This window comes from Staurois parvus, unplaced genomic scaffold (genome assembly GCF_062004578.1).
Source record: "Staurois parvus isolate SC_StPar_1 unplaced genomic scaffold, SC_StPar_1.0 ptg000746l, whole genome shotgun sequence".
In the NCBI taxonomy this organism is placed as follows: domain Eukaryota; kingdom Metazoa; phylum Chordata; class Amphibia; order Anura; family Ranidae; genus Staurois; species Staurois parvus.
Window position 1 is genome coordinate 3,785,001 of NW_028318542.1, and position 27,293 is coordinate 3,812,293.

Below are 27,293 nucleotides of genomic sequence, written 5' to 3' on the forward strand. Positions count from 1 at the left end.
CAGCCCAATATTATGGAGCCATTTACTCCGAATTGCAGACAACTGTGTCTAGTTTTTTGGCCAACATCAGTGCGGTGTATGGACACCAAGGCTTCTATGGAGTAGGGTTTGGGACCCAATGAGACCATTGTCAAGGTCCTACCTTTTCCCTGAGGTTATGTTACTCCATGTTCTGGCATCCATCTTGGATTTCTGCTGAGCATGGTGGGAATCCTTTATGCCTTCAGGTCTCTGAGGTCCATCCCCCAGAGGGGTGTGGCTGATGACATATAAGCCTGTGGTCCGCACATGCTCTTTGCACTTGTGTCGCTATTACTCTGTTCTGACTCTCCTGGAATCTGACTTGACTATTCTTTGTATTCTCCTTTGATCTGACCCTCTGTTGCTGAACCCGGCTCGTGACCTGTGATTCTCGTCTGCTGTCCTGTACGGTTTTATCCCGTTGTTGTTGACCCGGCCTGTCTGACTACTCTATTGTCTTTTCTACCAGCTACATGCCATTGGCGGCGGCCATTACCGCAACTGAGGTGCCTCGGGGGCCGCGACCTGGTTCCTGGCTGCGTCAAGTCCATCCCCACCATCAGGGGCCCTGGTGAAGGGCAGCCTGGGACTTAGACTCCGCGCCCTGAGGGACTTCGGTCTGTGGGTGGTGGTTGTCGTCAGCCAGTGCGTTACATTGTTTAGGCCTGCCTGTCCGTTCCTCAGCTCCTGCCCTGACAACCATACAACCATACAGACTCCAATAAAACAAAAAGGCATCCAAGAGGCACTGGGACTTTGAGTTTGCACAAAGTGGGGAGAGGGAAGAAACATTTGAAGAGCCCACTGGCTCAGATTAGGCTGCTTACAACAGACAAGACTACCCTCCAGTGGGTACCCCAGCAGGATACCACCAAAAAAAAACACGCATACGCAGGAGGAGTGCCAGACCAAAAGATTAAAAAACAAACGTCCTAATTTAATAGTATTGTTCTAAAAGACAACCAAAGCCGAGGTCAAAGGAACTCCCCATGATGATTGCTCATGCAGATACTGCTGGCCAGTAATTCTTCCAATCCAGCAATCAGCTTCCCTACACAAGAAAGCCTCACCATTCAAGTTTCTCATTTTTTACTAAAGCCCTGATAAAGAGGGAGTTTCTTTGACCCCATGAAGCATGTTGGCTGTCTTTTAGCACAATATCAATAAATTAATTTGGTCTCTTATCCTTTGGACTGGCATCCTTTGGTCTGGCGCTCCTTCCATGTGCCCAGTATAACAATCCAGGTCATTCTGAGAAGAAGCTAACAGAGTCAAAATGCCCTCCAACCGAATCAGTGTGTAGCACAGCAAAGCCTTCTTAGACCAGAAAGTATGCTCAGGAGGTGATCCTCCTGACCTGCAGCTTCCTCCAAAAGGTCACCATTGTTTATGCAGATCTTTGTCACGATGTTTGAAATTGTTATCTCCTACCTTTCTTTTTTTCTTGAACTTGCCGCATTGTCTCTTCTCGGTCGCTGTGGCCAGATGCAGAGGTGACACGGAAGGAACCTTCACGAGCGAAACTGGTACGGCTGGCATCAAAGGACGCAGTGACTCCACACTCTTTTTCCCGTTTCTGCTTTCGTTCCAGGCAAGCGGCGAATGCACAGCCAACTGCATGACTCAGGCGTTCCCCCTATTACGGAGGGAGAAGAGGTCAGATTCATATGAAGACCTCCGTATACATTCGAAGGAGAGCTAAACACAATCACAAGAATCTTGTATAATAAGCTATAATAAGAATAAGCTGTAACATGGTCATTTCAAAAGGTGTATTTAATGTTTTTAATTAGCTTTCTTAAAATAATGTGATCCTGCCATAAAGGCCCTTGTTCAGGCACTTCCTGTTGTCCTAATGTATTAGTTTTGTGCTAAAGGACAACCAAAGCCGAGGTCAAAAGGAACTCCCCATGATGATTGCTCATGCAGATAGATAAAGAGGGAGTTTCTTTGACACTCCCCCCCCAAAGCATGTTGTGCTTCTATATTGAAATGAACAAAACCTTTCTGTGCTAAATAGAAAAATCACCCCAGTGTAAAAGAGTAGAAAACAATAATATTCAGCAGCTATATATAAATCACAGGTCCTTTGGGTCTGGTAGAAATTTTGAACAGGACCCTGTTCCAAAAAAAAAAAAAAATGCATGGGGTCCCCCCAAAATCAATATTAGGTCCTTTGGTCTGGTATGGCTTTTAAGGGGGGGGGACCCCCCCCCAAAAAAAATGGCCAGACCCTTATCTGAGCATATAGCCTGCCAGGCCAGGAAAGGGGGGGGGGGACAAGCGAGTGGCTCCCTCCCTCTTGAACTGAGTCACATGCCCTCAACAGGAGCAGGTGCACTGTATCCCTATGCTGATGAAAACAAGTGCCTCTTCCCCGCCACCCTGGCCCAGTGGTTATGGGGACACAGGGGGTAGCTTATTAGAATCTAAAAGCTCCCTTTAACAAAGGGACCCCCGATCCTGCCCCCCCCCCATGTGAACGAGAGGGGCACAAGCACAAAATAATAGAAAATTGCAACAATAACCATTTTATTCTCCAGGGCCTCTGCTTAAAAAATATATGATATTTGGAGATTCTAAGTAATTTTCTAGCCAAAAAAATGCCGTTTTCTTACATGTATGAGAGAAGTGTCAGAACCGGCCCAGACTGGAGGTGGTTAATTTTGCCAATTAAGGGAATAAACCTAAACTCCAAACTTTCTGCATTAATCGAAGGGTGACGTGGTACAAGACTCAACTGTACCTGTACAATGGAATTAGACAGGGTTACTAGAACTACTTTTACAATTAAGGTCCTGTTCACATTATCACGTAGTGGGAACAAGCTTTCCCACTATGCAATATTGACAGGCGACTGTCATGTAATTCTCTGTGTAGCATATGGCAGAGCATGCACTTGAATTGGGTGCCCTATGTGCGGTTATCACTCAAAAAGAAGCTCCTACTCCTTTTTGGGCAACAAGCTTCACGTGATTTTGAAAGGTGTGGTTTGCCATGCGATCTTGTTGCGCAGCACCCGCAGCAGTGTCACATCCCATTTGGAGTGCCACGCTGCTGCTTCACTTGAGTACCATTGAGGGATAATGATATCCAAATGCATACAGCATGTTGTGCTGCACTTGCCACTCGTATGGGATCGTGGGCAGAATTGCTGTGATCCCAAATCAGGGAGGAGGTGAGCAAAACCTTGGACAGAGGGGTGGCGGTGGACGTGGTATACTTGGATAGAGGGGTGTGGTGGACGTGGTACACTTGGACAGAGGGGTGGCTGTGGACGTGGTATACTTGGACAGAGGGGTGGCGGTGGACGTGGTATACTTGGACAGAGGGGTGGCGGTGGACGTGGTATACTTGGACAGAGGGGTGGACGTGGTATACTTGGATTTTGCACAAGCCTTTGACACAGTTCCCCACACACGGCTAATGTGTAAGGTAATGTCTCTGGGCTTGGAAAAATCCATATGTAAATGGATAGAAAACTGGCTAAAAGATGGTATTCAGAGAGTAGTGGTTAATGATTCATACTCTGAATGGTCTAGGAGTGTCAGTGGTGTACCCCAGGGTTCAGTGTTGGGACCCTTACTTTGTAATATATTTATAACGATATAGGGTCTGGGATGTAGAGAATAACTCTACTCTCGGTGTAGAGTTATTCACTCTGAGGTCATCACAGAGGACAAGGGGGCACTCTTTATGTCTGAAGGAAAAGAAATTTAATCTCCAACATGGAAAGGTTTCTTTACAGTGAGAGCTGTGAAAATGTGGAATAGACTCCCTCAAGAGTTGGTTCTGGCCAGCTCCGTGGATTGCTTTAAAAAAGTCCTGGATTCTTTCTTGGATACACAGGATATAACTGGATACTAACATTTATAGGTAAAGTTGATCCAGGGAATATCCGATTGCCTCTCGGGGGATCAGGAAGGAATATTTTCCCAGCAGGAGCAAATTGGACCATGTTTTGCTGGGGTTTTTTGCCTTCCTCTGGATCAACTGTGGGAATAGAATTATAACTTTTTTTTTTTTATGGTTGAACTGGATGGACTTTTGTCTTTTTTTCAGCCAGACTAACTATGTAACTATGATGTGAACAAGGCCTACGTGATCTACTTTCCTAATACATCCATTATAATGTGTAATTCTGTAATTTCCAAAAACGTAGAGCTCTTTCAATGTGACATGCACACTTTACAAGGATTCTTAAATGCTAACATTCACATTTCACTCACAGAATCTTTCAGGGCCATAAAGCAGTGACAGATCCAGCGTCGCGTGGTGCCATCCCGGCAGATATATGAAAATGCCTTGTCAAAATTGCGGTCAGGAGCGCAGAACGAAACTTTCTCTATGGTCTGATCTACAATGAGGTCCTTAGAAAGAAGGAAAGAAAGCGTGAGTGGAGGAGGAATGGGCAGAAATGGTGACTGTTCAAAGACAAATTTTAACTAATATAATTCTCAACCGAGTTTCCTCCAGAGCTTGCTAGGAGTTCCTTAGGAAGCCAGTATTGGCATTTGCCTGCACTGACCACCAGTGATAAGGGGTCACTAAACGTTTCACTGTTTGTGTTTCTTTTCTGGCCATTATAAGGCTCAATGCACACTAGCATTTTTTTCTGCTCCTAGAAGCTAAATTGTCTTATCCTATGTGTCCATGCACTGTTTTAGGCTAGTAGTGTTTTTCAAGCTTCAGTGTTTAGGAGCAGAAAAAAAATGTTTTTGTAGAGTTTTTCGGAGCATTTTCCAACAGAAAAAAACTGAACGCTCATAAACGCTACTAATACGCTCCTAACACCTTTTTTTTCTACATGTACTGTTAGAACGCTAATACAATGCCAGTGCTCCTAAACGCTACTAAAATGCTACAAAAAAAATGATATATCAGCATTTTTTATCCAGCGGTTTTCCACTTAAAAAAAAACCACTAGTGCGTATGGAGCCCTAAAGTGTTACTAAACCCCGGACCCTGCATTCACTATATCTGCTCTCCCCGGACCCTGCATTCACTATATCCGGTCTCCCCAGACCCTGCATTCACTATATCTGCTCTCCCCGGACCCTGCATTCACTATATCTGGTCTCCCCGGACCCTGCATTCACTATATCTGGTCTCCCCGGACCCAGCATTCACTATATCTGGTCTCCCCGGACCATGCATTCATTATATCAGGTCTCCCAGGACCCAGCATTCACTATATCTGGTCTCCCCGGACCCAGCATTCACTATATCTGGTCTCCCCGGACCATGCATTCATTATATCAGGTCTCCCAGGACCCAGCATTCACTATATCTGGTCTCCCCGGACCATGCATTCATTATATCTGGTCTCCCCGGACCCTGCATTCACTATATCTGGTCTCCCCGAACCCTGCATTCATTATATCTGGTCTCCCAGGACCCTGCATTCACTATATCTGGTCTCCCAGGACCCTGCATTCACTATATCCGCTCTCCCCGGACCCTGCATTCACTATATCGGCTCTCCCCGGACCCTGCATTCTCTATATCCGGTCTCCCCGGACCCTGCATTCACTATATCTGATGCCCCACAGTACACACAACATGGAAATGCAATTATTTTAGTAAATATAAACTGCTAAATATCTCTTCTCAATAGCAGTTAGCGTAGTCTTGTGACTTCTATCACTGTCCAGAAGAGCACAGGTTAATCTTGTAGGAGGAGTTTTCATTCTCCTCTGACTGTCCTATGAGGCTGCATAACACCTGACCCTCTGTTTGGACAGTGCTGATTGGCCCTGTGGTGATCACATGCTCCCACCCAAAGAAAAAAAAAAACCTCTCTAGCCATACACACTAAACTGAGCATGTGCACTCCTAGAGCTCTGTACTAACCGCAGGTGGATTAGGGACAGTAGAAGGGGAGGATCAGAGAAGACAGGATCAAAAAGCCTTTTGATTAGCCCCCTAGGTTCCACAGTGAGTATAACAAGCATGCTTTACTGCATATACAGACTGATTTTACTGTTGTGGGTTTAGTAACACTTTAATGCTTGTTTCATTTCTTAATTATTAAAGTGGTATTAAAAAGGTAAGAGTTTTATGACATAAGAGACCCTATCAGTCTCTTCTATTATAAATACTTCTCCCTGAATGTCAGCTTTCATGTTGTCCCTTTGGCCATGATGATGTCATTCCTGTGGATATGCAGCACAGCTTACATTTACAGCATCCAATCTGTGCCATGATGACCCGACTCCCATGCGCAGGAGTGATGTCATTGTGGCAAAAGAGACAGAACCTAGAAGGAAGACTTAGGTGCCCGCACCAGCGGGATTGGTGACAGTTCAGCGCTGGAGGGTACATTATGACAGGTAATACAACCCATACATGAGTAATTTTTTTGTCATTTATCCAGTAGGCTGAACAAATAAAAATGACTAGATTCCCCCACCCTCAGAGTCAATGAGGATGGGGGAATCCTCCCGCCAAGCTATTGTATTCTGACAGCTGAGAGACTTTCCCACAGTCAGAACACACTGATCAGTGCTGCCAGCTATTGCCAGTGGCACTGATGGGGCACGAAAAATCCAGTGGGTTGGTTGTAAAGACATCATTGGGTAGATCAACTTCTGTACAACCAGCTTGCCCATACATGGGTCAAACTTCTGCCAGTCCCCGCTGAACTGGTCAAATTTACACCCATGTATAGCCAGCTTTGGTCTGTCATAATGTGCTAATATGTGGTGAATGCTAGCACAATATGGCATAACCCATCTAAGGGCCCATATGAAACAAAAAAAAAAAAAATAATCAGATTTAATACCGCTTTAAGAAAACCCCATTCCTTATTCTTTTATTAAAAATGTTCTACAGCCTGACTGCTAATGTACCAATGACCTGAAGGTCCAATAAATTTTAGTGGAGGTTCCTTGAGTCCTGAAATCTATTTCAATGGTTCATTCAGGCTTACCCAATCTATTGTGATGTATTAAAGGGGGTCACAGGAGTGGAATTCATTCTGTAACCAATTTTCAGCCAACAGCAGCCCAAAGCCCGCTGTCGGCTGATGTCACAGAGCCGGTCAACCCAGAAGTCTGCTGCGGCACCTGGATCACCCTCTCAGTTAGCCACCTAGAGCCTGAGCGAGCCGCAACCGCACCGTCCACAGGCCAGTACTCTGGAGCGCTGGAGGAGCAGAGCAGAGAGCTGGAGACTTACAGTCACCAGATCTCTGCAGGCTGAGGACCAAAAGCTGAGTGATCAGTGGTCTTTGATCACTCAGTTCTTGTTCTTTGAGGTGGCGTGGGACAGCTGCAGCTGGGATCGGTGCTGTAGACATCTAGGCAAGTATGATTTTTTTTTTTTTGCAATTCCCAAACTTTTCTTTTAACACGCATTGTGTGTAGGCAGCCCATTCAATATACATGTACTGAAAATGCACCACAACGGACCAGAAGATGCAAGTGATCCTTTTTTCCGCATGACCGCACACCACAAAGATCCATTTAAGGGACGTTATAATGGGATTTCTGTGTGATCTCTATGTCATTCTGTAGCTCACCTTCGTCTTATCATCCACAACCCGCAAGCCATCAGCGGAAACCCACAGAATTGCTTTCACAGACTTCTTCCCAAGCTGTAGAAATAGATGCAAAACAAAATGTTATCAACTGGAAATAATCAAGACAATTGTAGTCGCTCTGGAAAGTCTGACATTGGAAATGCAACAAAGTATCTAATTTTCTATGAAACATTCTGTATATGACCATATATGACCTCTCTTATATACAAGCCCTAAGCTTCCAAAGAATAAAGTTTGTTTTTCTTGTCTGTTTGTGACTTTCTCATATACCCATATGGCACTCATCATCGGTGATCCCGGGACAATCAGCTCAATATGTCACTCTTAACCCTTTGAGGACCAAGGGACGTATTTGTCCCATGTTTTTAATTGCCTGTATCATCTGATTAAGAACTTAAAATACTTTTTTTTGGTTTGAGTCAAAATATTAGTTCTTATCAACAAATGGATCTAGCTTTTTGCCAATTATTTCATGAAATGGCTTAGTTACAACAACTGAAGTGTATGAACTTTAAAAACAAAAAAATTGATTCTTTTGGCATTCTGTAATATTATGGTCCTCAAAGGGATAAAGGGTATAGGAATAAACAACCTTATGGTGCAGTATAAAAACCCAAGGATTTAATAAAACAAACGTTCACACACATTATGTAAAATTGGATATTCATATAAAAAAAACTCCGAAACCGAATCCCAAAAAGTTCACTGCGGTCTTTTGCGTGATGGTGTCACTACGAGTTTCGTCATATGGTGACTGTATGATGGAACGTGTAGGGTGGAGTCTATGTGATGTAATCAAGGAAAAGACCGCAGTGAGCATTTTGGGATTCGGCTGTTGAGTATTGTGATATGCAAATTATTCACTTTCCAATTACAGTGGCCGGAAGAGGGTGGGCCTGCTGTGCATCATCAAGGGGTTGGGATGCCTGAACCAGAAAGAGGCAACTGACACCTGATGACAGCAACAAAAATGATGGCATGAGACCCAGTATATGATGGCGGTGCGGTGGATCATGGCAGGATAATGCTGGATCTGCTGGGCAGGTGAGTTTGTGAATAGTGTATAACAGCATCAAAATGTATGGTGATCCTTGCTTCGAATCTCGGCCAGGATACTATCTGCATGGAGTCTGCTTGTGTGGATTTCCTCCAGGTACACAGGTTTCCTCCCACACTCCAACAACATGCCAGTAGGTTAACTGGCTTCTGTCCAAATTGGCCCTAGTATGCGTGTGCATGTAAGAGAGGGACCTTCGTTTATAAGCTCCTAGAGGACAGGGACAGGGTTAATGCACAATATGGAAAAAGCTGCAAAAATTGTTGGCACTGCGTAAAGGACCGGTTCACACTATAGTTACATAGTCTGGCTGAAAAAAGACAAATATCCATCCAGTTAAACCATTTAAAAAAAAGTTAGAATCCTACACCCACGAGTTATCCAGAGGAAGGCAAAAAAACCCAGCAAATCATGATCCAATTTGCTCCTGCACAGGAAAAAATTCCTTCCTGATCCCCCGAGAGGCAATCGGATATTCCCTGGATCAACTTTACCTATAAATGTTAGTATCCAGTTATATTCTGTGTATCTAAGAAACAATCCAGGACTTTTTTGAAGCAATCCACTGAGCTGCCAGAACCAACTCTTGAGGGAGTCTATTCCACATTTTCACTGCTCTTACTGTGAAGAAACCTTTCCGTGTTTGGAGATTACATTTCTTTTCCTCCAGACATAAAGAGTGCCCCCTTGTCCTCTGTGATGACCTCAGGGTGAATAACTATACACCGAGTTCACTATAGGAACCACTGATGTATTTATACATGGAGATCATATCCCCCCTTATGTATTATACATGGAGATCATATCCCCCTTATGTATTATACATGGAGATCATATCCCCCCTTATGTATTATACAAGGAGATCATATCCCCCCTTATGTATTATACATGGAGATCATATCCCCCCTTATGTATTATACATGGAGATCATATCCCCCCCCCTTATGTATTATACATGGAGATCATATCCCCCCCCTTATGTATTATACATGGAGATCATATCCCCCCTTATGTATTATACATGGTGATAATATCCCCCCCCTTATGTATTATACATGGAGATCATATCCCCCCTTATGTATTATACATGGAGATCATATCGCCCCTTATGTATTATACATGGAGATCATATCCCCCCTTATGTATTATACATGGAGATCATATCCCCCCTTATGTATTATACATGGAGATCATATCCCCCCTTATGTATTATACATGGAGATCATATCCCCCCTTATGTATTATACATGGTGATAATATCCCCCCTTATGTATTATACATGGTGATCAATAAATTCAGTCCCTCTAATCTTTCCTCATAGCTGAGCTCCTCCATGCCTCTTATCAGTTTGGTTGCCCTTCTCTGTACTTTCTCCAGTTCCCCAATGTTCTTTTTGTGAATTGGTGCCCAAAACTGAACTGCATATTCCAGATGAGGTCTGGTGAGGAAACGCAGTCCAGATGCATTCTGGATGCGTTTTTGCATGCACGTTGTTGATGTGTTCCACTTTAATGCTTTGTTCCCCGCTCCCCATTAAGGATTGGCACCTTTGGGGAGGTATTTGATAGGTACCCAAATCTGACAGGTACCCGCTCCCACTTCCACTGCGATCGCCTAGGCGATTGGAAGTGAAAGTTGTCCTCCCTCCCCGTAGTCTTCTGGGACACGTGACAGGTCCCAGAAGACTATGGGGCCAGTCACAAAGCGCAGCGCTTCTCGTGCATGCACAGTGGGCACCCAGCTGTGAAGCTGCAAGCTGAAGATGCCGGCACCAGGGAGAGAAGACAGCCGGTAAAACCAGCAGTGGTGACACTGCTGGACCGAGGGACAGGTAAGTCTCTGTATTTTTTGCACAGTTTTTGTAGCTGCTGACTTTTATTTTTTTTTTTCAGTTGGAACTCCGTTTAAATTAGCAACACCCCGAAATCGGTCAACAAAACCTTTTTGGTGCGGATGTGGTGCAAGTTGAGCGCTGCATAATATATGGCTCAAATCGCACCACACAGAATTCACGTGATTTGCACAAGAATGCGGTGCAGTTCCTGTGTGAATCACATGCGATATGCCACACCGTGCAAGTGTGAACCCAGACTTAAAATTATTGGAAAGGGTGAAACATTTTTCTCAAAAGAATAAACATGTTATACTTACCTGCTCTGTGTAATGGTTTTGCACAGAGCAGCCCTGATCCTCCCCTGCTGGGGACCCTCGTCGGCACTCTCGGATCCTCACTGCTGAGTACTCCCATAGCAAGCCACTTGCTATGGGGGCACTCATGCATGCTCGCTCCCAAGCTGACTCTGTGTGTCCATAGACACACAGAGTGTGGCTCGTCCCCACCCCCTTCTCACTGTGATTGACAGGAGTGAAAGCCAATGGCTCCTGCTGAAAAGGTTTGCATAATCAACCTGTGAATAATTGTTGAGAACTTCAGAAAAACTTTCATTGGGCAATTCCCTTGAGAAGTCGTTGGGTGATTTTCATTTATTTGACGGTCATGAAATCCATTTTTAATCCTGGCCAATTTTTATATCTTTGACACATAGGGCAGTGCCATTAATTGGCTAAGTACAACGTTTGTAGGGCAGGATTTTCAGGATAGCTGGCCTCTTCTTTTGCCAATATTATTTATTGATAATTGTACACCAAAAGAAGAAAGCACTTCCGCCTGGCAGTACTAGGGTTGTTGGTTCGAATCCCAACCATAGCACTACCTGCCTGGAGTTTGCATGTTCTCCCTGTGCCTGCGTGGGTTTCCTCTGGATTCTCCAGTTTCCTCCCACACTCCAAAGACATGCTGGTAGGTTAATTGGCTCCTGTCTAGATTGGCCCTAGTATGTGTATGTATGAATGTGAGTTAGGGACCTTAGATTGTACACCCCTTGAGGGTTAGGAACTGATGTGAATGTACAATATATATGTAAAGCACTGCGGAAATTGACGGCGTTATATAAGTACCTGAAATAAATAAATAGATTCATTTTTTACTACGGAGAATACAAATAAAAGTTTATTTAATGCGGTGACAATAAACAAAAATGGCAGCAATCCCCAGTGCACGTCTGAAAGCTTATGTCTGATTGGTTGCTGAGTGACACCGCTGAACAAGGCAGCATGATATCACATTAGGCCGGCAATGTTGCCGTCTCTTTCATGTACATTTTTTGGGCCATTTCCTAATTCCTCACATACAGGCATCCTTTCATCTTATCTTCAGAGAACCCGTAGCCACAGATTTCCTGGCCGTCTAATTCCCTCTGTGCAGCCCACACTTCTTATGCAAAAATATTTATTGGTGTCACTTCAGGTTCTTCAGAGGAACTGCCGGTGACATGTAAAGGATGGCCGGGGACATGGCAGGCTTATGCCGCTGGACTGTGCCAGTCAATCTGCAGTACCCCCCCCCCCCCCCCATCCTTTAATCCCTTCTTGCCATTAAATTATAAATCCCGCACTCAGCGGTCACGCTGTCAATTTATCTTCTCACCAATTTGAGCTTCTTGACGGCGTCCTCGCATACATGCATGCCTCGCGACTCCTCCACCTCCACGTGCCCCAGGTACTGGGGACAAAAAAAAGAACACATTACAAGAAGCCACGGGACACTCCGGAGAATTCAAAGGAATGACATGAAACACAGCAGAGTGGTAGTAATGACAGATGAACGCTAGAGGGCAGTATAGACCACAGTGACAGCGCAAGAACTATTTAAAGCCAAACTCCATCACTACTGCAATAGAACACAGTGGAGTGGGGGGGCCCTGCGCTGCAAGGGTTAAATGCTCGATATTATATTAAATAATTAAACTGCCCAAATACCTAAACCTAATTGCCACCCCTCTCGGCCAATCCCTCCACTGGCTCTCAGTTGCCCAACAGATAAAATTCAAAACACTAACAATGACATATAAAGCCATCCACAACACTGCCTCAATTTACATAACCGATCTTATCTCTAAGTATCACCCAAAAAGTACACTCCGCTCCTCGCAAGACCTCTTACTCTCTAGCTCCCTTGTCTCCTCCTCCCATGCTCGTCTCCAAGACTTCTCCAGGGCGTCACCCATCCTCTGAAACTTCCTACCCCAATCTATCAGACTTTCACCTACTGTACTTGCCTTTAGGCGATCACTGAAAACCTATCTCTTCAGGGAAGCCTATCCCGCCCTCTGCTAATTCTGGAATCCTCTACTCTTCCAACCACTCCATCCCCCACAGTTACTACCTACTGTACCATTCACCCCCCCTCCTAGATTGTAAGCTCCAAGGAGCAGGGCCCTCAAATCCCTCTTGTATTGAATTGTATTGTTACTGTATTGTCTCCCACTATAATGTAAAGCGCTGAGCAAACCATTGGTGCTATATAAATCCTGTATAATAATAATTGTGTACAAAGCAGCAAACACACCAAGAGGATATCCCCTCTAAATCCCAAATCAAATAAATAGCTAGTGTTGCGCCAAGTGAAATATATACATACATCAAAAAGTCACATAAATAATATACAAATGATATGCGTCCAATAAAGGATAAAACAGAAAAGTGCTCAATCGTGAACCATTGCCAGAAGTAAATATTTTGAATAAACATGTATGAAACAGTCCTTATAAGGTATATAGATCTGTCCCCTTATTCTGTGGTGATAGAAGATCTTCATTCCAATATAACCACCAAACATGAGAATTGAACCACCGTGATATCGAATTGGAGGCTTACCAGATCCTATGACCCCTTAATTATAGGGGGTCAATACACGCCTTATATATATAATTCCGTCCAGATTCATATGCCTCAGATCAGATCACGTATACCATCCAAGGCTCCTCAAGCCATCCCGGTGTTAAGATGTTGAAATACGCTCATATAAAATAAAGAGGTGCCTCTCATAGTGCAGTAGGTTAAAAAACCAATTTGTTAAATGAACTAAAATGCACTTACAAGCATAGTCAGTTATAAGGCAACCATAGACCTTCAGTCAGCAGAAACAACTGTAAAATGGCGGTTCTTACGTGATGACGTCAGAAGGGAGGCTCTGCTTAATAAATTTTTTAACCTACTGCGATATGAGAGGCACCTCTTTATTTTATATGAGCGCTATCCCCTCCCTCCTAGATTGTAAGCTCCAAGGAGCAGGGCCCTCGAACCCCTCGTGTATTGAATTGTATTGTTACTGTACTGTCTCGTGTACCATCTCCCATTATAATGTACAGCGCTGAGAAAACTGTTGGCGCTCTTTAAATCCTGTATAATAATAATGAGCGTATGTCGACCCCTTAACACCAGGACGGCCTGAGGACTGAAACCAGCAGGCCTGTCTCTAATGAGTACCAGTAGTCCTACCCACAAACAGGTTCTGAAAGTCAGCAAGGACTATACATGTAAAGATTACTCTAGATCAGTGGTTCTCAACCTTCTTAATGCCGTGACCCTTTAATACAGTTCCTCATGTTGTGGTGACCCCCAACCATAACATTATTTACCCAGTAATTATAATTCATGAGTGTCCTTTTACCTCCAATACTGCTGCTTTCAACACAGCAGCTGCTTTCAACACAGTAGCTGCTTTCAACACAGTAGCTGCTTTCAACACAGTAGCTGCTCTTTAGACATCGGAAATATGTGTTTTCTGATGGTCTTAGGGGACCCCTGTGAAAGGGTCGTTCGACCCCCAAAGGGGTCGCAACGCACAGGTTGAGAACCATTGCTCTAGATTAACTCAAGTCCCTAGATTCCCTGATTCATACAAAACAGCAACGGAGGAATCTCCCACTGCCAGGTATTGAATTGCAATAGTCAGCACCTGCGGCTGTCAGATCACCTGAACAGTGAGTTCTACTGATTGCCTGCAGCTGCTGTTAGGCCCTTTGTTTTCTGCCTGGCCGATTTCTCAGTTGACGTTGGTCAAACCAGGTGGTGTTGGCAGGGCCACCCATGGCCAAAGAAAACCAAAATCAGACGAAATGTGAGCCGTATATGGGCAGCTGTAGTGAGGCATTCCCTTCCAGGCCTGCCAGGCACATTTAGCCAGACGTCACTACGGTTTGGAGCATTTCCTGAGGTCCCCGTGTCCTCCACCGATGACCTTCCTGAATGGAGACACTTTGTAGGTGTGCACAATGCCGGAGAGGCCACCAGGGAGGGAAGATGGTGGTACACACAATGTCACTCACCCGGACAGGAAAACTGCATTTCCCCCTCCTCACCGCCTCTTCGTCTGCCCCCCACTGGTGCGGGCGGCTGGCCTCCGGGACATACGTTGGTTTTTTCCTCCTTAGACTCTGCCGCAACTTGTTCATCTCAGGAGCTGCCAGGCTGTAGATGCCAAAAAGAGAGATATTTTAGATGGAAATAAAACTTGTCCTCGCTAGGATGATACAACTGGTTCAATATGGCATTGTGTTGTTGAGGCATACCTGTACACAGGGAAATATGAAGGCTGCCACTGCCGACCCTTCCTTTTGGAAATGCTAATTGCCTGGCAGTTATGCTGACTGGATATGCAGAGATCTCAGCCAGGGTGGAAGTGACACATACTTGGTTTGGCTATACTCCAAACTCCAGGAATTACACAAATATACCTTTGCTGTGCTCCCCACCCCTTCCCCAGCATTGAAAGGGATAAATGCTAGATAAAGTGATATTAAAGGCAAATAAAAAAACAAAAAACAAACATGTTATACTTACCTGCTGTGTACAGTGGTAGGAGGATGTGCAGTGATAGGAGGAGGATGCGTAGCGGTAGGAGATGTGCGGTGATAGGAGATGCACAGTGGTAGGAGATGTGCAGTGGCAGATGTGCGGTGATAGGAGGAGGACGTGCGGTGGTAGGAGATGTGCGGTGGTAGGAGATGTGCGGTGATAGGAGATGTGCGGTGGTAGGAGATGTGCGGTGGTAGGAGACGTGCGGTGGTAGGAGACGTGCGGTGGTAGGAGACGTGGGGTGACGGGAGATGTGCGGTGGTAGGAGACGTGCGGTGATAGGAGACGTGCGGTGATAGGAGATGTGCGGTGACAGGAGACGTGCGGTGATAGGAGATGTGCGGTGACAGGAGTTGTGCGGTGATAGGAGATGTGTAGTGCACCTAGCAAATCACTTAGAAGCAGCATACATAACAAAATAAGTGCTCCTATGCAGAGCCCATACATACATAAGAAGAGATATTCAGAATTACACATTTTGCGAATAACAATTTTTTTTTCCATGAGCACCAATGCAAAGCTGAAGTTTTTCCTGAGCAGAGCTTAAAGTGGTTCTAAAGTCTAAAAGTAGTTTACCTAAATGCATTATGGTAAGAGTTCCCTTACTATCTTTCCTGGCCAGCTGAATCAATGAACTATGAGAGCTCACCAGAGCCCTCGCAGATCATTGAGAACTACAAGCCGTCTCCCGTGGTGACAGATGGTAATTGTAGTTCATTCATTCACAGGAAATTGTGAATAAATGACATGACCGTGTGGGTGGAGCTCTGCACTGCCGCACTGTTTTTGATTTGTGACAGCGGGTGCGGAGAGAAGGTCCCCCGCCCACGGTCATGGGGGGAGGTGTGAGGGGAGTGCAGGCTGGTACTGTACTGTAACATGTTACAAGGGTGAACTTATCCTTTAAAAAAAAAAAAAAAGACTTTTTCATCACTTGAACACCATCAGCTTATCCCTGAACACCAGTGTAAAGTTGGAGTGTTGTAATGAGCACCAATGTAAACTTTGTGTATTTTCATGCATATATTCATATTTTTAGTATGCAATTCTGTTTTATATTCTATTCATGTTGTCGGGATCTACATTTGTATTGCTATAATCTAAAACTCATTGAACACAATAATGTACTGAAAGCTGAAGATGTGAAAATTATTCTAGGGCTTTGCTGAGATCTTAAAGCCAGGGTCGTTGGTTCGAATCACAACCACGGCACCACCTGCCTGTTTGCATGTTCTCCCTGTGCCTGCTCAAGTTTCCTCCCACATTCTAAAGACATGCTGGTAGGTTCATTGGATCCTGTTCTAAATTGTCCCTAGTATGTGTATGTATGAATGTGAGTTAGGGACCTTAGATTGTACACCCCTTGAGGGTTAGGGACTGATGTGAATGTACAATATATATGTAAAGCGCTGCGTAAATTGACGGCGCTATATAAGTACCTGAAATAAATAAATTCCGGGGTCAGAATGCTCCTCTGAAATAGGGCTGTCCCCACACTGCAAGGGTTAAAAGATTTAGGTCAGAGGTGTCAAACTGGCAGCGCTCCAGCTGTTCGGAAACTACAAGTCCCATGAGGCATTGCAAGACTGACAGTTACAAGCATGACTCCCAAAGGCAGAGGAATGATGGGACTTGTAGTTTCACAACAGCTGGAGGGCCGTCAGTTTGCCACCCCTGGTTTAGGTCTAGGGAAACAAGAAAAGCGGTTTTACTTACCTGATCCTCCACTCCCACAGGCTTCCACCATACTTCAAGACTGGTCCCCATAGCCTCTCCTCTATGGTACGGCAGTTGCAGGTCCTCTGACGTCTTTAAGATCGCTCCATAGTCCATAGTCCATGGACGTAAGGGCGCTGAGGAACAGTCCACCACTGAAGAGTAGAGGAGTACTGGTTGCTGCGGGAGCAGAGGATCGGGTAAGTATAACTGCTTTTCCCATCCTCTATACCTAAGGGAGCATTTAAATCTTGCAGTGTGGGGGCAGCCCCATTGCATGGGAGGATTTCTATTTTCCCAGGAGTTGGCTTTTAAAGGGATGTCAAGGGTTCCTTGAGGATAAAAAGGTCGGCGTCCCCTATTGTATGTAAGTCGGTTTCTAGAGTAATATATGCGTTTTGTTTTGCGCCCTTTTAAGATCTTTTGTAAAGCACAAAGCAGGAGGATACAACGCCACCTTAAATAGTGGTGAGATCAGACTGACAGCGTCCAGGAAGTAATGTGTTAATAATTCCCAGAATTCCAGGCTCTCCCCACCCTTCCAGACATATGTGGTTAGATTAAAAACATATGGTGAGCATTTTCCGGAAACAAAAAAGGATCCAAGAAGGAAAGAGAATGAATTAAAAAGGGTAAAAAAACAACAAAAATAAACAAGCAGAGACCCCTCCCTGGGTAGAGGGCGCCCTGCATGGCGGTGATTTCAGCATCCGAAAAAGCGATGGACTGCGTAGCGCTAATCTACTGGGAAAGAGGGAAAATACCGCCGTAGGGCCTTACAAGCAGCCAATAATGAGCAGCGCAAGTCTGTGACCTGACTGATTGAATTACTCGGCAATGAAATGCAATAAACAGACATTCTTCAAGAGATACGAGACCACGCGGGGAAGTAGAGACGGCAGCAGCCACGACATTCCCATTTTTCCGCTCTGGTTATGTGCAAGATGTGTCAGAGGGACGAGCAAACTTCTAGATCCCAGTTCCCTTCCTTGCTATAGTATGTCTTCCAACTGCTGAACATTGACAGTTAGTCTTCCGTCAGAATGAAAGAAAAAGTCACTGAGCCCGAAACCCTGATGAAGGAATCTCACCACAGAGGTCTTTAACCACTTGCCCTCCAGAGGATTTCCCCCCCTTCCTGACCAGGCCATTTTTTGCATTAAAGTAAATTTCATTTGGGCGCAACGTTGCATGACCGCGCAATTGTCAGTTAAAGTAACATTGTTTCCAATGAATAGAGCGTTTTTTTGGTGGTATTTGATCGCCTGTGTGGTTTTTATTTTTTGGGCTATAAATAAAAAAAGACCAACAATTTTGATTAAAAAAAACTATTTTTGATATTTTCCTAGTAAACGTGTCCGGTAAAAAAAAAATGTTAAAAATCAAATTTAGTCATAAATTTAGGCCAAAATGTATTCTGCTACGTCTTTGCTAAGAAAAAAATACCAGTATGTGTAAATTATTGGTTTACGTGAAAGTTATAGTGTTTAGAAATGGCGCTATATATACTGGGATTTTTACTAGTAATGGCGGCAATCAGCGACTTATAGTGGGACTGTGGCGGGCATTCTGACACTGGGGGGGGGAACTGACTTGGTGTCACTGACATCCCTAGTGACACCAATACAGTGATCAGTGCTAATAAAAAATACTAATGGCACTGGGCAGGAAGGCATTCTGACATTGGGGGGGAACTGACTTGGTGTCACTGACATCCCTAGTGACACCAATACAGTGATCAGTGCTAATAAAAAATTCTAATGGCACTGGGCAGGAAGGGGTTAATGTGGGGCGGTCAAAGGGTTAACTGTGTGCGGTTTGACTGTGTGCCTTGTGTGTGCTTTCCACTGTAAGTACACTGCTTTGTATAGTTCTGCTATGCAGAGCCATACAAAGCAGTGTGCAGGAGCTGACAGGGGAGAGATCTGCATTGTTTATACACAGGTCTCTCCCTGTTCGGTAATTCTCGGAGATCGCCGGGTGCCGGTGGGGAATTACCGGCTGGGACCTGGTGGTTGACAGCCGAGGCTGTGAATGGGGGTTGACAGCCAAGGCATGGTGGCACGCGCCCCCTACCTGGAACTGCAAAATCACATATATATGCGTGATTTTGCACGCCCATGCCACCCTGTAGCAGTAGTTCTGCTATAGGACGGCACGGAAGCGGTTAAGAGATATAAGAAGGTCAGAAGTGATTCACTACAACAGTGTCTAACATAGCTACAATCTCAGTTTCCAGCAGACCAATCCTTTAAATCCACATGTTGCCTTTATAGACATCTTAAAGAATAAATTTACCTCCGAGATTATAAAAATACAAACTAACTTAAATTAAACTTAAATAAAGCTCTACCGGTAAAGGATGGACCACCATGAATGACTTCAGAAGGACTTCTTAGCTGTAGAATACAATTCTCCTCTTCCTTTGTTGTATATTTATCTATTATTTATTACAGGTACTTATATAGCACCATCAATTTATGCAGCAATTTACAATCTTTCTTGGTCTACCTGACCTTGGATTGGTATCAAGAGATCCCCGAATTTTCCACTTCTTAATAGGTGATTTAACAGTACTGATTGGCATATTCAAGGCTTTGGACATCTTTTTATGTCTTTTTCCATCTTTATAAAGTTCCATTACCTTGTCAAGCAGGACTTTTGACAGTTCTTTTTCTGATCCCCAATGGCTCAGTATCTAGCCTAGTCAGTGCTTCCACATAACAGCTAACAAACTCATTGACTATTTATACACTGACACTAATTGCAGTTTACAAAGCCACAGATGTGGGACATTAACCTCTAATTGGCATTTTAACCCGTGTGTGTCTGTACCAAGGCCAAACATTCCAGGGGATGGAAACTTTTGATACTGACCATATGGGTGATTTCTGTTATCATTATGATTTAAAAAGGAGCCAAACAATTATTTGATAATAAATGGCTTCATATGATTGCCATCCTTCAATAAAAGAGCATTTGTTGGCATGATCAGTCATATTTTCAATATCAATGCCAAAATTTCACAATTTCTGCCAGGGTATGCAAACTTTTGAGCACAACTGTATAAAGGAAAGAGGGATCACTGAGCATCACTCAACCCACGTATATAAAGGAAAGTGGGAGCACTGAGCATCACTCAACCCACGTATATAAAGGAAAGTGGGAGCACTGAGCATCACTCAACCCACGTATATAAAGGAAAGTTTGAGCACTGAGCATCAGTCAGCCATCATATATAAAGGAAGGTGTGAGGACTGAGCATCACTCAGCCCACATATATAAAAGGAAAGAGGGAGCACTGAGCATCAGTCAAGCCACTTATATAAAGGAAAGTGGGGGCACTGAGCATCAGTCAAGCCACTTATATAAAAGGAAAGTGGGGGCACTGAGCATCAGTCAAGCCACTTATATAAAAAGGAAAGTGGGGGCACTGAGCATCAGTCAAGCCACTTATATAAAGGAAAGTGGGGGCACTGAGCATCAGTCAAGCCACTTATATAAAGGAAAGTGGGGGCACTGAGCATCAGTCAAGCCATTTATATAAAGGAAAGTGGGGGCACTGAGCATCAGTCAAGCCATTTATATAAAGGAAAGTGGGGGCACTGAACATCAGTCAACCCACGTATATAAAGGAAAGAGAGAGCACTGAGTAAGATGTGCACCTAAGGATGGAGGCTTTTCCCCACAGAAACCTCTACAAAGCCTCTAGGCTCTAGCACCCAGACCTGGAATTATGAAAATCGTAGAAAACAACAAGTTTGTTCTCTCCATATCAGTCATAAACCCTGGAGCCCCTCACCATGTGTAGGTGAGAAATCTAGGTGACACATACACACCGTCCACAATCTTGCCAGCCAGCATCTTTCAATATATATTTCAAAGAACAAACAAGAATTCCCAGCTCACTTACAAGTCAGCCTGCAACTCCAAAATGATGGAGTTAGGACTGCAGTACAATGAAGTGCCGTGATGTGGCCACTGCAGCTTACAAATATACATAACTCCAAACTTTTTGATATGAGAACAAGGAACACCTATTAGCAGAGGTATGTGGGCATAGGACACACACCCCTGACACGACCCCTTGAAGGAGAATTAGACAAAAAAAGATTAGTTAAACCCACAAATGGCTTTCATTGCTTTAAGTTTTCAATGTTGAGGCGTTGATGTCTTCCTTGGTCTTCCAGTATGCTTCCCTGTTACAACCTTCCCATTTGAGTTGTACTTGGTCCAGATTTTAGACACAGATGACTGGGAACAACCAACATTCTGTAATGATTTACTTTCTTGAAGAAGTTTTGTAATCCTCTCCTTTGTTTCAACTGACGTCTCTCATGTTGGAGCCATGATTCATGTCAATCAGCTTGGTGCAACATCTCACCAAAGGGTGCAAGCACTCTTTTTAACTGCAGACTAATTAGCGGATGTCATCTGATGCAGATGTTTGTTTTAGAACTGTAAAGTATATGGTGATTACATAATAATTTCCTCAGAATTGAGTGATTCCACATTTTTCTTCCTCTGCTTGATCTGAAAAAACAGTCGCAACTGACTAATTTTCTTTCTTTTTTATTTTTTTAAGTGTTTCTTGAAGTCAGAAGGTTGGAATGTTGAATGAAAATAGGTTTGAGCCATGTCTGTGATTAGTTTTTTATTTATACACAATTAAACAATTGAATGAACATTTTCCAAGAGTGGTGATTCCAGACTTCTTGTCAGGGGATATAGATGTGCCTGTTCATTGCTCATTCCTGTATATCAGTGGTCTCCAAACTGCGGCCCGAGGGCCAGATGCAGCCCTTTGCTTGCTTCTTCGAGCCCTTGGGGCATTATTACCCCCCACTGACAGCAACAGTGGGGCACAGTTCTTGCCACTGACACAGACAATACAGCACTATTCCTCCCACTGACACCAATGATGGGGCACTATTCCTCCCACTGACACCAATGATGGGGCACTATTCCTCCCACTGACACCAATGATGGGGCACTATTCCTCTCACTGACACCAATGATGGGGCACTATTCCTCCCACTGACACCAATGATGGGGCACTATTCCTCAGCATGACACCAATGATGGGGCACTATTCCTCTCACTGACACCAATGATAGGGCACTATTCCTCCCACTGACACCAATGATGGGGCACTATTCCTCCCACTGACACCAATGATGGGGCACTATTCCTCTCACTGACACCAATGATGGGGCACTATTCCTCTCACTGACACCAAGGATGGGGCACTATTCCTCTGACACCAATGATGGGGCACTATTCCTCTGACACCAATGATGGGGCACTTATCCTCTCACTAACATCAATGATGGGGCACTATTCCTCCACTGATACTAATGAAGGGGCACTATTCCTCTCACTGACACCAAGGATGGGGCACTATTCCTCTGACACCAATGATGGGGCACTATTCCTCTGACACCAATGATGGGGCACTATTCCTCTGACACCAATGATGGGGCACTTATCCTCTCACTAACATCAATGATGGGGCACTATTCCTCTCACTGACACCAATGAAGGGGCACTATTCCTCTCACTGACACCAATGAAGGGGCACTATTCCTCTGACACCAATGATGGGCACTATTCCTCTCATTACAACAATTATGGGGCACTATTCCTCTCACTGACACCAAGGATGGGGCACTATTCCATACATTGATACCAATGATGGGGCACTATTCCTCACATTGACAAATGATGGGGTACTATTCTTCCCACTGACAGTAATGATGGAACATTATTCCTCCCACTGACACCAAAGATGGGGCACTATCCCCCCCCATACCAAAGATGGGGCACTGTTTACCTCCCACTGACACCAAGACATTTTCTACTCCCATTGGCCACAGTCTGCCCCCCTCCCCCAAAACCTGAAGGACAGTAAACTGGCCCTTTGTTTAGAAAGTTTGGGGACCCCTGCTGTCAATGACTGATTACTGTGGACATGTATATCTAAAGAGACGTCATCTTCCAGAACTAGTCCTGCGTTTAGTCAAGTGCCTTGGACTGCAGGGAAGGGCTAGGAAAGAGATTAAAACAGGTTTTAAAGTGGAATTAGAAAGGCCTGACATTAATAAACAATTTATTAGAACTGGTGTGACCACTTGCTTAGGAAGCCTTTGTAAGGTTGAGATGTTTTGTTCACTTGCATCTTGTAGCCATGGTCCTGCACAACACTGGAGAGGTGAGAGAGTTAACATGCGGTCAGCATCCCATGCCTGGATGCTGCAACCTCAAGTTTTTTGGCACGTGATGCTTGGCCCAAAGTTTGTTTTAACTAGTTTTAATAAGGCCGTGGCGGACTTCCACCCACAATAGGGAGCTGCGAGCATCTCCGAGCCAATACCCATTAAAAGGTTAATGTGTATTCTGGATTAATTACCCACTGAGAACCCATGTTCCTCCCCGCGGTCTTCTCTTTGTGGGGATATTTACAAGACACAACTGAATTTTGCTTTTGAAATCACGAAAACGAAGAGCCTAATTATTATTTAACCCTTTTCTAGCTGACTATAAGGCGAGATGAGGGGGTAGGAGAAAGAAGTAGAGGGTGAGGGAAGAGGCAAGGGAGGGAGAAGATTGGTACAATCCTCCACACTGTGTGGGGAAGAGGTTATAACCCTGTTCAGTCTGGAGTCACATGCCATTGATAGGAGAGAGATTTCCCAGGATACCAGAGACTTTTAGAAACTTCAGTTTGCTCTATAAACATTCCAAGGACTGCATTATATAATCAGCACAGAATCTGGGCCTGTAAGGAGAAGATCAGGTTCAGGATTTTATAGCTACCATCTTCATGTCAACCTACAGACGGAGGAGCAGGCTTGGCATCTCAGAGCTCTTCTGTGCCTGTCGCCCAACCTAATATCCATAACCCCCCAAAAAATACACAATTCATTATATGTCCAGACATTGCCATAATATCCTTATACTATGGTGTTTTATTAGAAGCACTTTACAAGACTCTGGTTTGGCCACATCTTGAGTATGCCATCACCAGTATTCAAGAAGCATGTCCAGAGAGTCTAGTGAAGGACAACAAAGCCAATATGAGGACTGGAGGACCTCAGTTAAAGTGGAGTTCCACTCACGCTGGGAAAAAATTAAAGTCAGCAGCTACAAAAACTGTAGCTGCTGACTTTTAAAAAACAGCCACTTACCTGTCCCTCAGTGCCGCGGTGTGTCCCCTGCAGCCCGTTTCAACGGCCATCCTGTATTCCAGGAGGCCGGCATCTTCAGTGTGGGCACTCGGCTGTGACAGCTTATGGCTTCACACTGGAGTACCCACTGCACATGCGCGAGTAGCGCTGAGCTTCATGAATGGTCCTGTAGTCTTCTGGGACCTGTCACGTGTCCCAAAAGACTACAGGGAGGGAGGACACCTTCTACTTCTGATTGCCTAGGCGATCGGACCGGAAGTGGGAGTGGGTACCTGTCAAATTCGGATTCTAATCCTTAATGGGGAGCGGGGGAGCAGTCCTTAAAGCACAACTTCCCCTTTTGGGTGGAGCTCCACTTTAAGGAACAACTGAAAACATTTACGTTATTCTCCCCGGAGAAGAGACACTTAAAGGGAAATATGATGGCAACATATAAATATCTAAAAGGGGATTCTAACAGGGAGTAAATCATTCAGTCCCAGATTTCTTAAGAAGACACATGACCACTCAATGAAACTGTACAAGCAGCGGTTTAACCTTAAACTACATAAGGGGCTCTATACTGTTAGAACAGTAAGGATGTGGAATTTGATCACCTGTGCGTTTATTTTTTACGCTATAAAAATTTTTTTATAGAAAGAAAATATTTTTGACTTTTTGCTATTAAACATGTCCAGTAAAAAAAATTAAAAAATTCAAATTTCATAAATTTAGACCAAAATGTATTCTGCTCCATGTCTTTACTAAAAAAATTCCCAATACGTGTAAATTAATTGGCTTACGTGAACGTTATAGCGTCTACAAATGGCAATATAGATACTGGATTTTTTTTTATACTAGTAATGGCAGCGATCAGCGACTTATAGAACTGTGGGACTGCGGCAGACATTCGGACGCGGGGGGGACTGACTTGGTGTCACTGACATCCCCAGTGACACCAATACGGTGATCAGTGCTAAAAAAAAAAAAAAAAAAAAGCACTGACACTGTACTAATGGCACTGGGCAGGAAGGGGTTAACATGTGGGCCAATCAAAGAGTTAACTGTGTGCTGGGAGTGCTAGGGGGCGGTTTGTTGGTGCTTCACTGTAATCACACTGCTTTGGATGGCTGTGCTGTGCACTGTTGGAGCGCAGAATAAGGATTATTTTCATTATTTCAGGTTCTCCATCAGAAGGAAGCAGAATGTGCCCACCATACAGGACATACTAGAGATTACAGGTGAGAAAATTGATTCACATGTCAGAACCTACAGACCTAGATAGTTCTCTTTGCAGCAAGGGTTTGTGGATGAGTAATCCACAACGGACCTGCAGGACCAAAATTTGCATAGGTTTGCCTCCCCAAAATTCTCAGCAGTTCCCCCCCTAACCCTTAGTAATCGCAATAACCCAAAATCCAGTAGATATGCTCCATAGGCTGTCATTTCAATGCTTTTTATAGGGCGGTAGAGAATAGGAGGGGCTTCAGGCAGGCAAGAGGCAAATCACATGTACAGCTGCAGCTCCAGAGGTGAGACCTCCTTTCAACACTCTTCTACTTAAATCCAGCTATCCAGAGATCTATCTATCTATCTATCTATCTATCTATCTATCTATCTATCTATCTATCTATAGTACCCTTCTAGATAGGCTGCTAGGAAGGTTATGTCAATTTTGTTCTATTTGGCTCCACTGTAATCAGTGAAGCAGTTTGTGATTGGTTTGATCTGCTCTGGGATCTGCAGATTGCAGGTTTGATTGCTCTCCCCTGCCATCTGGAGGATTCCAGAAGAAAGTGGGTTGAGAGGATGCAAATCAGCAGCCTAAATATTTATGTGGTTCCAGCCAATCTTTGGGCGAGGGTGACCAGTAAGTGGCTGGAGAGTGCATAAATAGCCCTGGGACCTGAGGCAGTATAGTTCTTGTCCAGGAGAAGTTCACAGCCTGAAGGGCTACTGCCCCTCCAGGCAGCCCAGTTGAAAAACTGCCTGTATTCACCGAGGTCCCAGCTTCTGCTGTGCCCAGGGGCCTACTTGTTGAGACTTGCTGCAGCCATACAAGGGATTTTCTTCTGAGGATCTGGTCTGGAAGGTTCACTGAGGAAAGTCTTCAGATATTGGAAGGTGGCATCCCAGTATCCAGGGACGCTGAGTACAGACCTTTATGCAGGGTTCTAGTGTCTACTGCTGCTGCAACCCTTTGTGTAATAAGCGTAAATGTTTGCCTGGCCTGGGACATTGCATATGGTATCTCAGTGCTGTCCATAGTTGGGGCCAGGGGTGGACTGACAACTCATGGGGCCCCTGTGTCCTTGCCCACACTCAAACCACACCCAAAAAAGCCTATGAAAGGTACCAGGGGCATCTCATGGGGCCCCCTACTGACCCCCGGCCTTTGGGCAGTGCCCAAGTGGCTAAATGGGACATTGCATATGGTTTCTCAGTGCTGTCCATAGTTGGGGCCAGGGGTGGACTGACAACTCATGGGGCCCCCGGGCAATATCAAATCATGGGGCCCCCTGTGTCCTCGCCCACACTCAAACCACACCCCAAAAAGCCTATGAAAGGTACCAGGGGCATCTCATGGGGCCCCCTACTGACCCCCGACCCTCAGGTAGTGCCCAAGTGGCTAAATGGTCAGTCCGCCCCTGGTTGGGGCCACCACTGGAGGAACTGTTGTATGAAGAGTATCCTTTTTGCTACAGCTCACGGTTCTGGAGTATCCCACAGCTCCCTACGTCCTATCCCAGTTATTCAGCAATACATAGAAAAGGAAGGCAACCCTGTTTATTGACCCTGAGAGTGATTGTAGTTGTGTGCGTGGCTGCTGCCGCTCTGAACTTGTGAAGGAATCCGGGGCAAATCAGCGGCCCTTTAAGGGGTGAACTGTTTAGGCTAAATCATCTTTTAATTCCTTGCCTATGTTTCTGTTTAAGCTGTTTCAGGATTGCGCCATTCTCTTGCAGAGTCAAACTTGCATGCAGGAACTAAAGTTGTGTCTCCCTACACTGTGTGCATCAATAGAAACACACAGCCCCATAGCCCAGGATGTCAAGGTTCTCCCCTGCTCCTCCCTCTTCCTCTCCATCCC

At 44.7% G+C, this 27,293-nt stretch overlaps 1 protein-coding gene across 2 annotated transcripts in view; it reads right to left on the reverse strand.

The window, feature by feature from the left end:
- NUMBL (NUMB like endocytic adaptor protein) overlaps nucleotides 1–27,293 on the reverse strand; it is a 129,387-nt gene that overhangs the window by 18,883 nt on the left and 83,211 nt on the right. Inside the window, exons 1-6 of one of the 2 annotated variants that reach the window (XM_089654183.1) lie at nucleotides 17,037–17,218; nucleotides 14,792–14,933; nucleotides 12,109–12,183; nucleotides 7,544–7,618; nucleotides 4,251–4,391; nucleotides 1,453–1,657 (exon numbers count right to left, since the gene is read on the reverse strand). In XM_089654183.1, the coding sequence (XP_089510309.1) occupies nucleotides 1,453–1,657; nucleotides 4,251–4,391; nucleotides 7,544–7,618; nucleotides 12,109–12,183; nucleotides 14,792–14,917 (622 nt within the window). In that variant the 5' untranslated portion in view covers nucleotides 14,918–14,933; nucleotides 17,037–17,218. Of the gene's footprint in view, nucleotides 1–1,452; nucleotides 1,658–4,250; nucleotides 4,392–7,543; nucleotides 7,619–12,108; nucleotides 12,184–14,791; nucleotides 14,934–17,036; nucleotides 17,219–27,293 lie in introns of those variants that run through there. The other variant, XM_089654182.1, reaches the window with a different exon arrangement.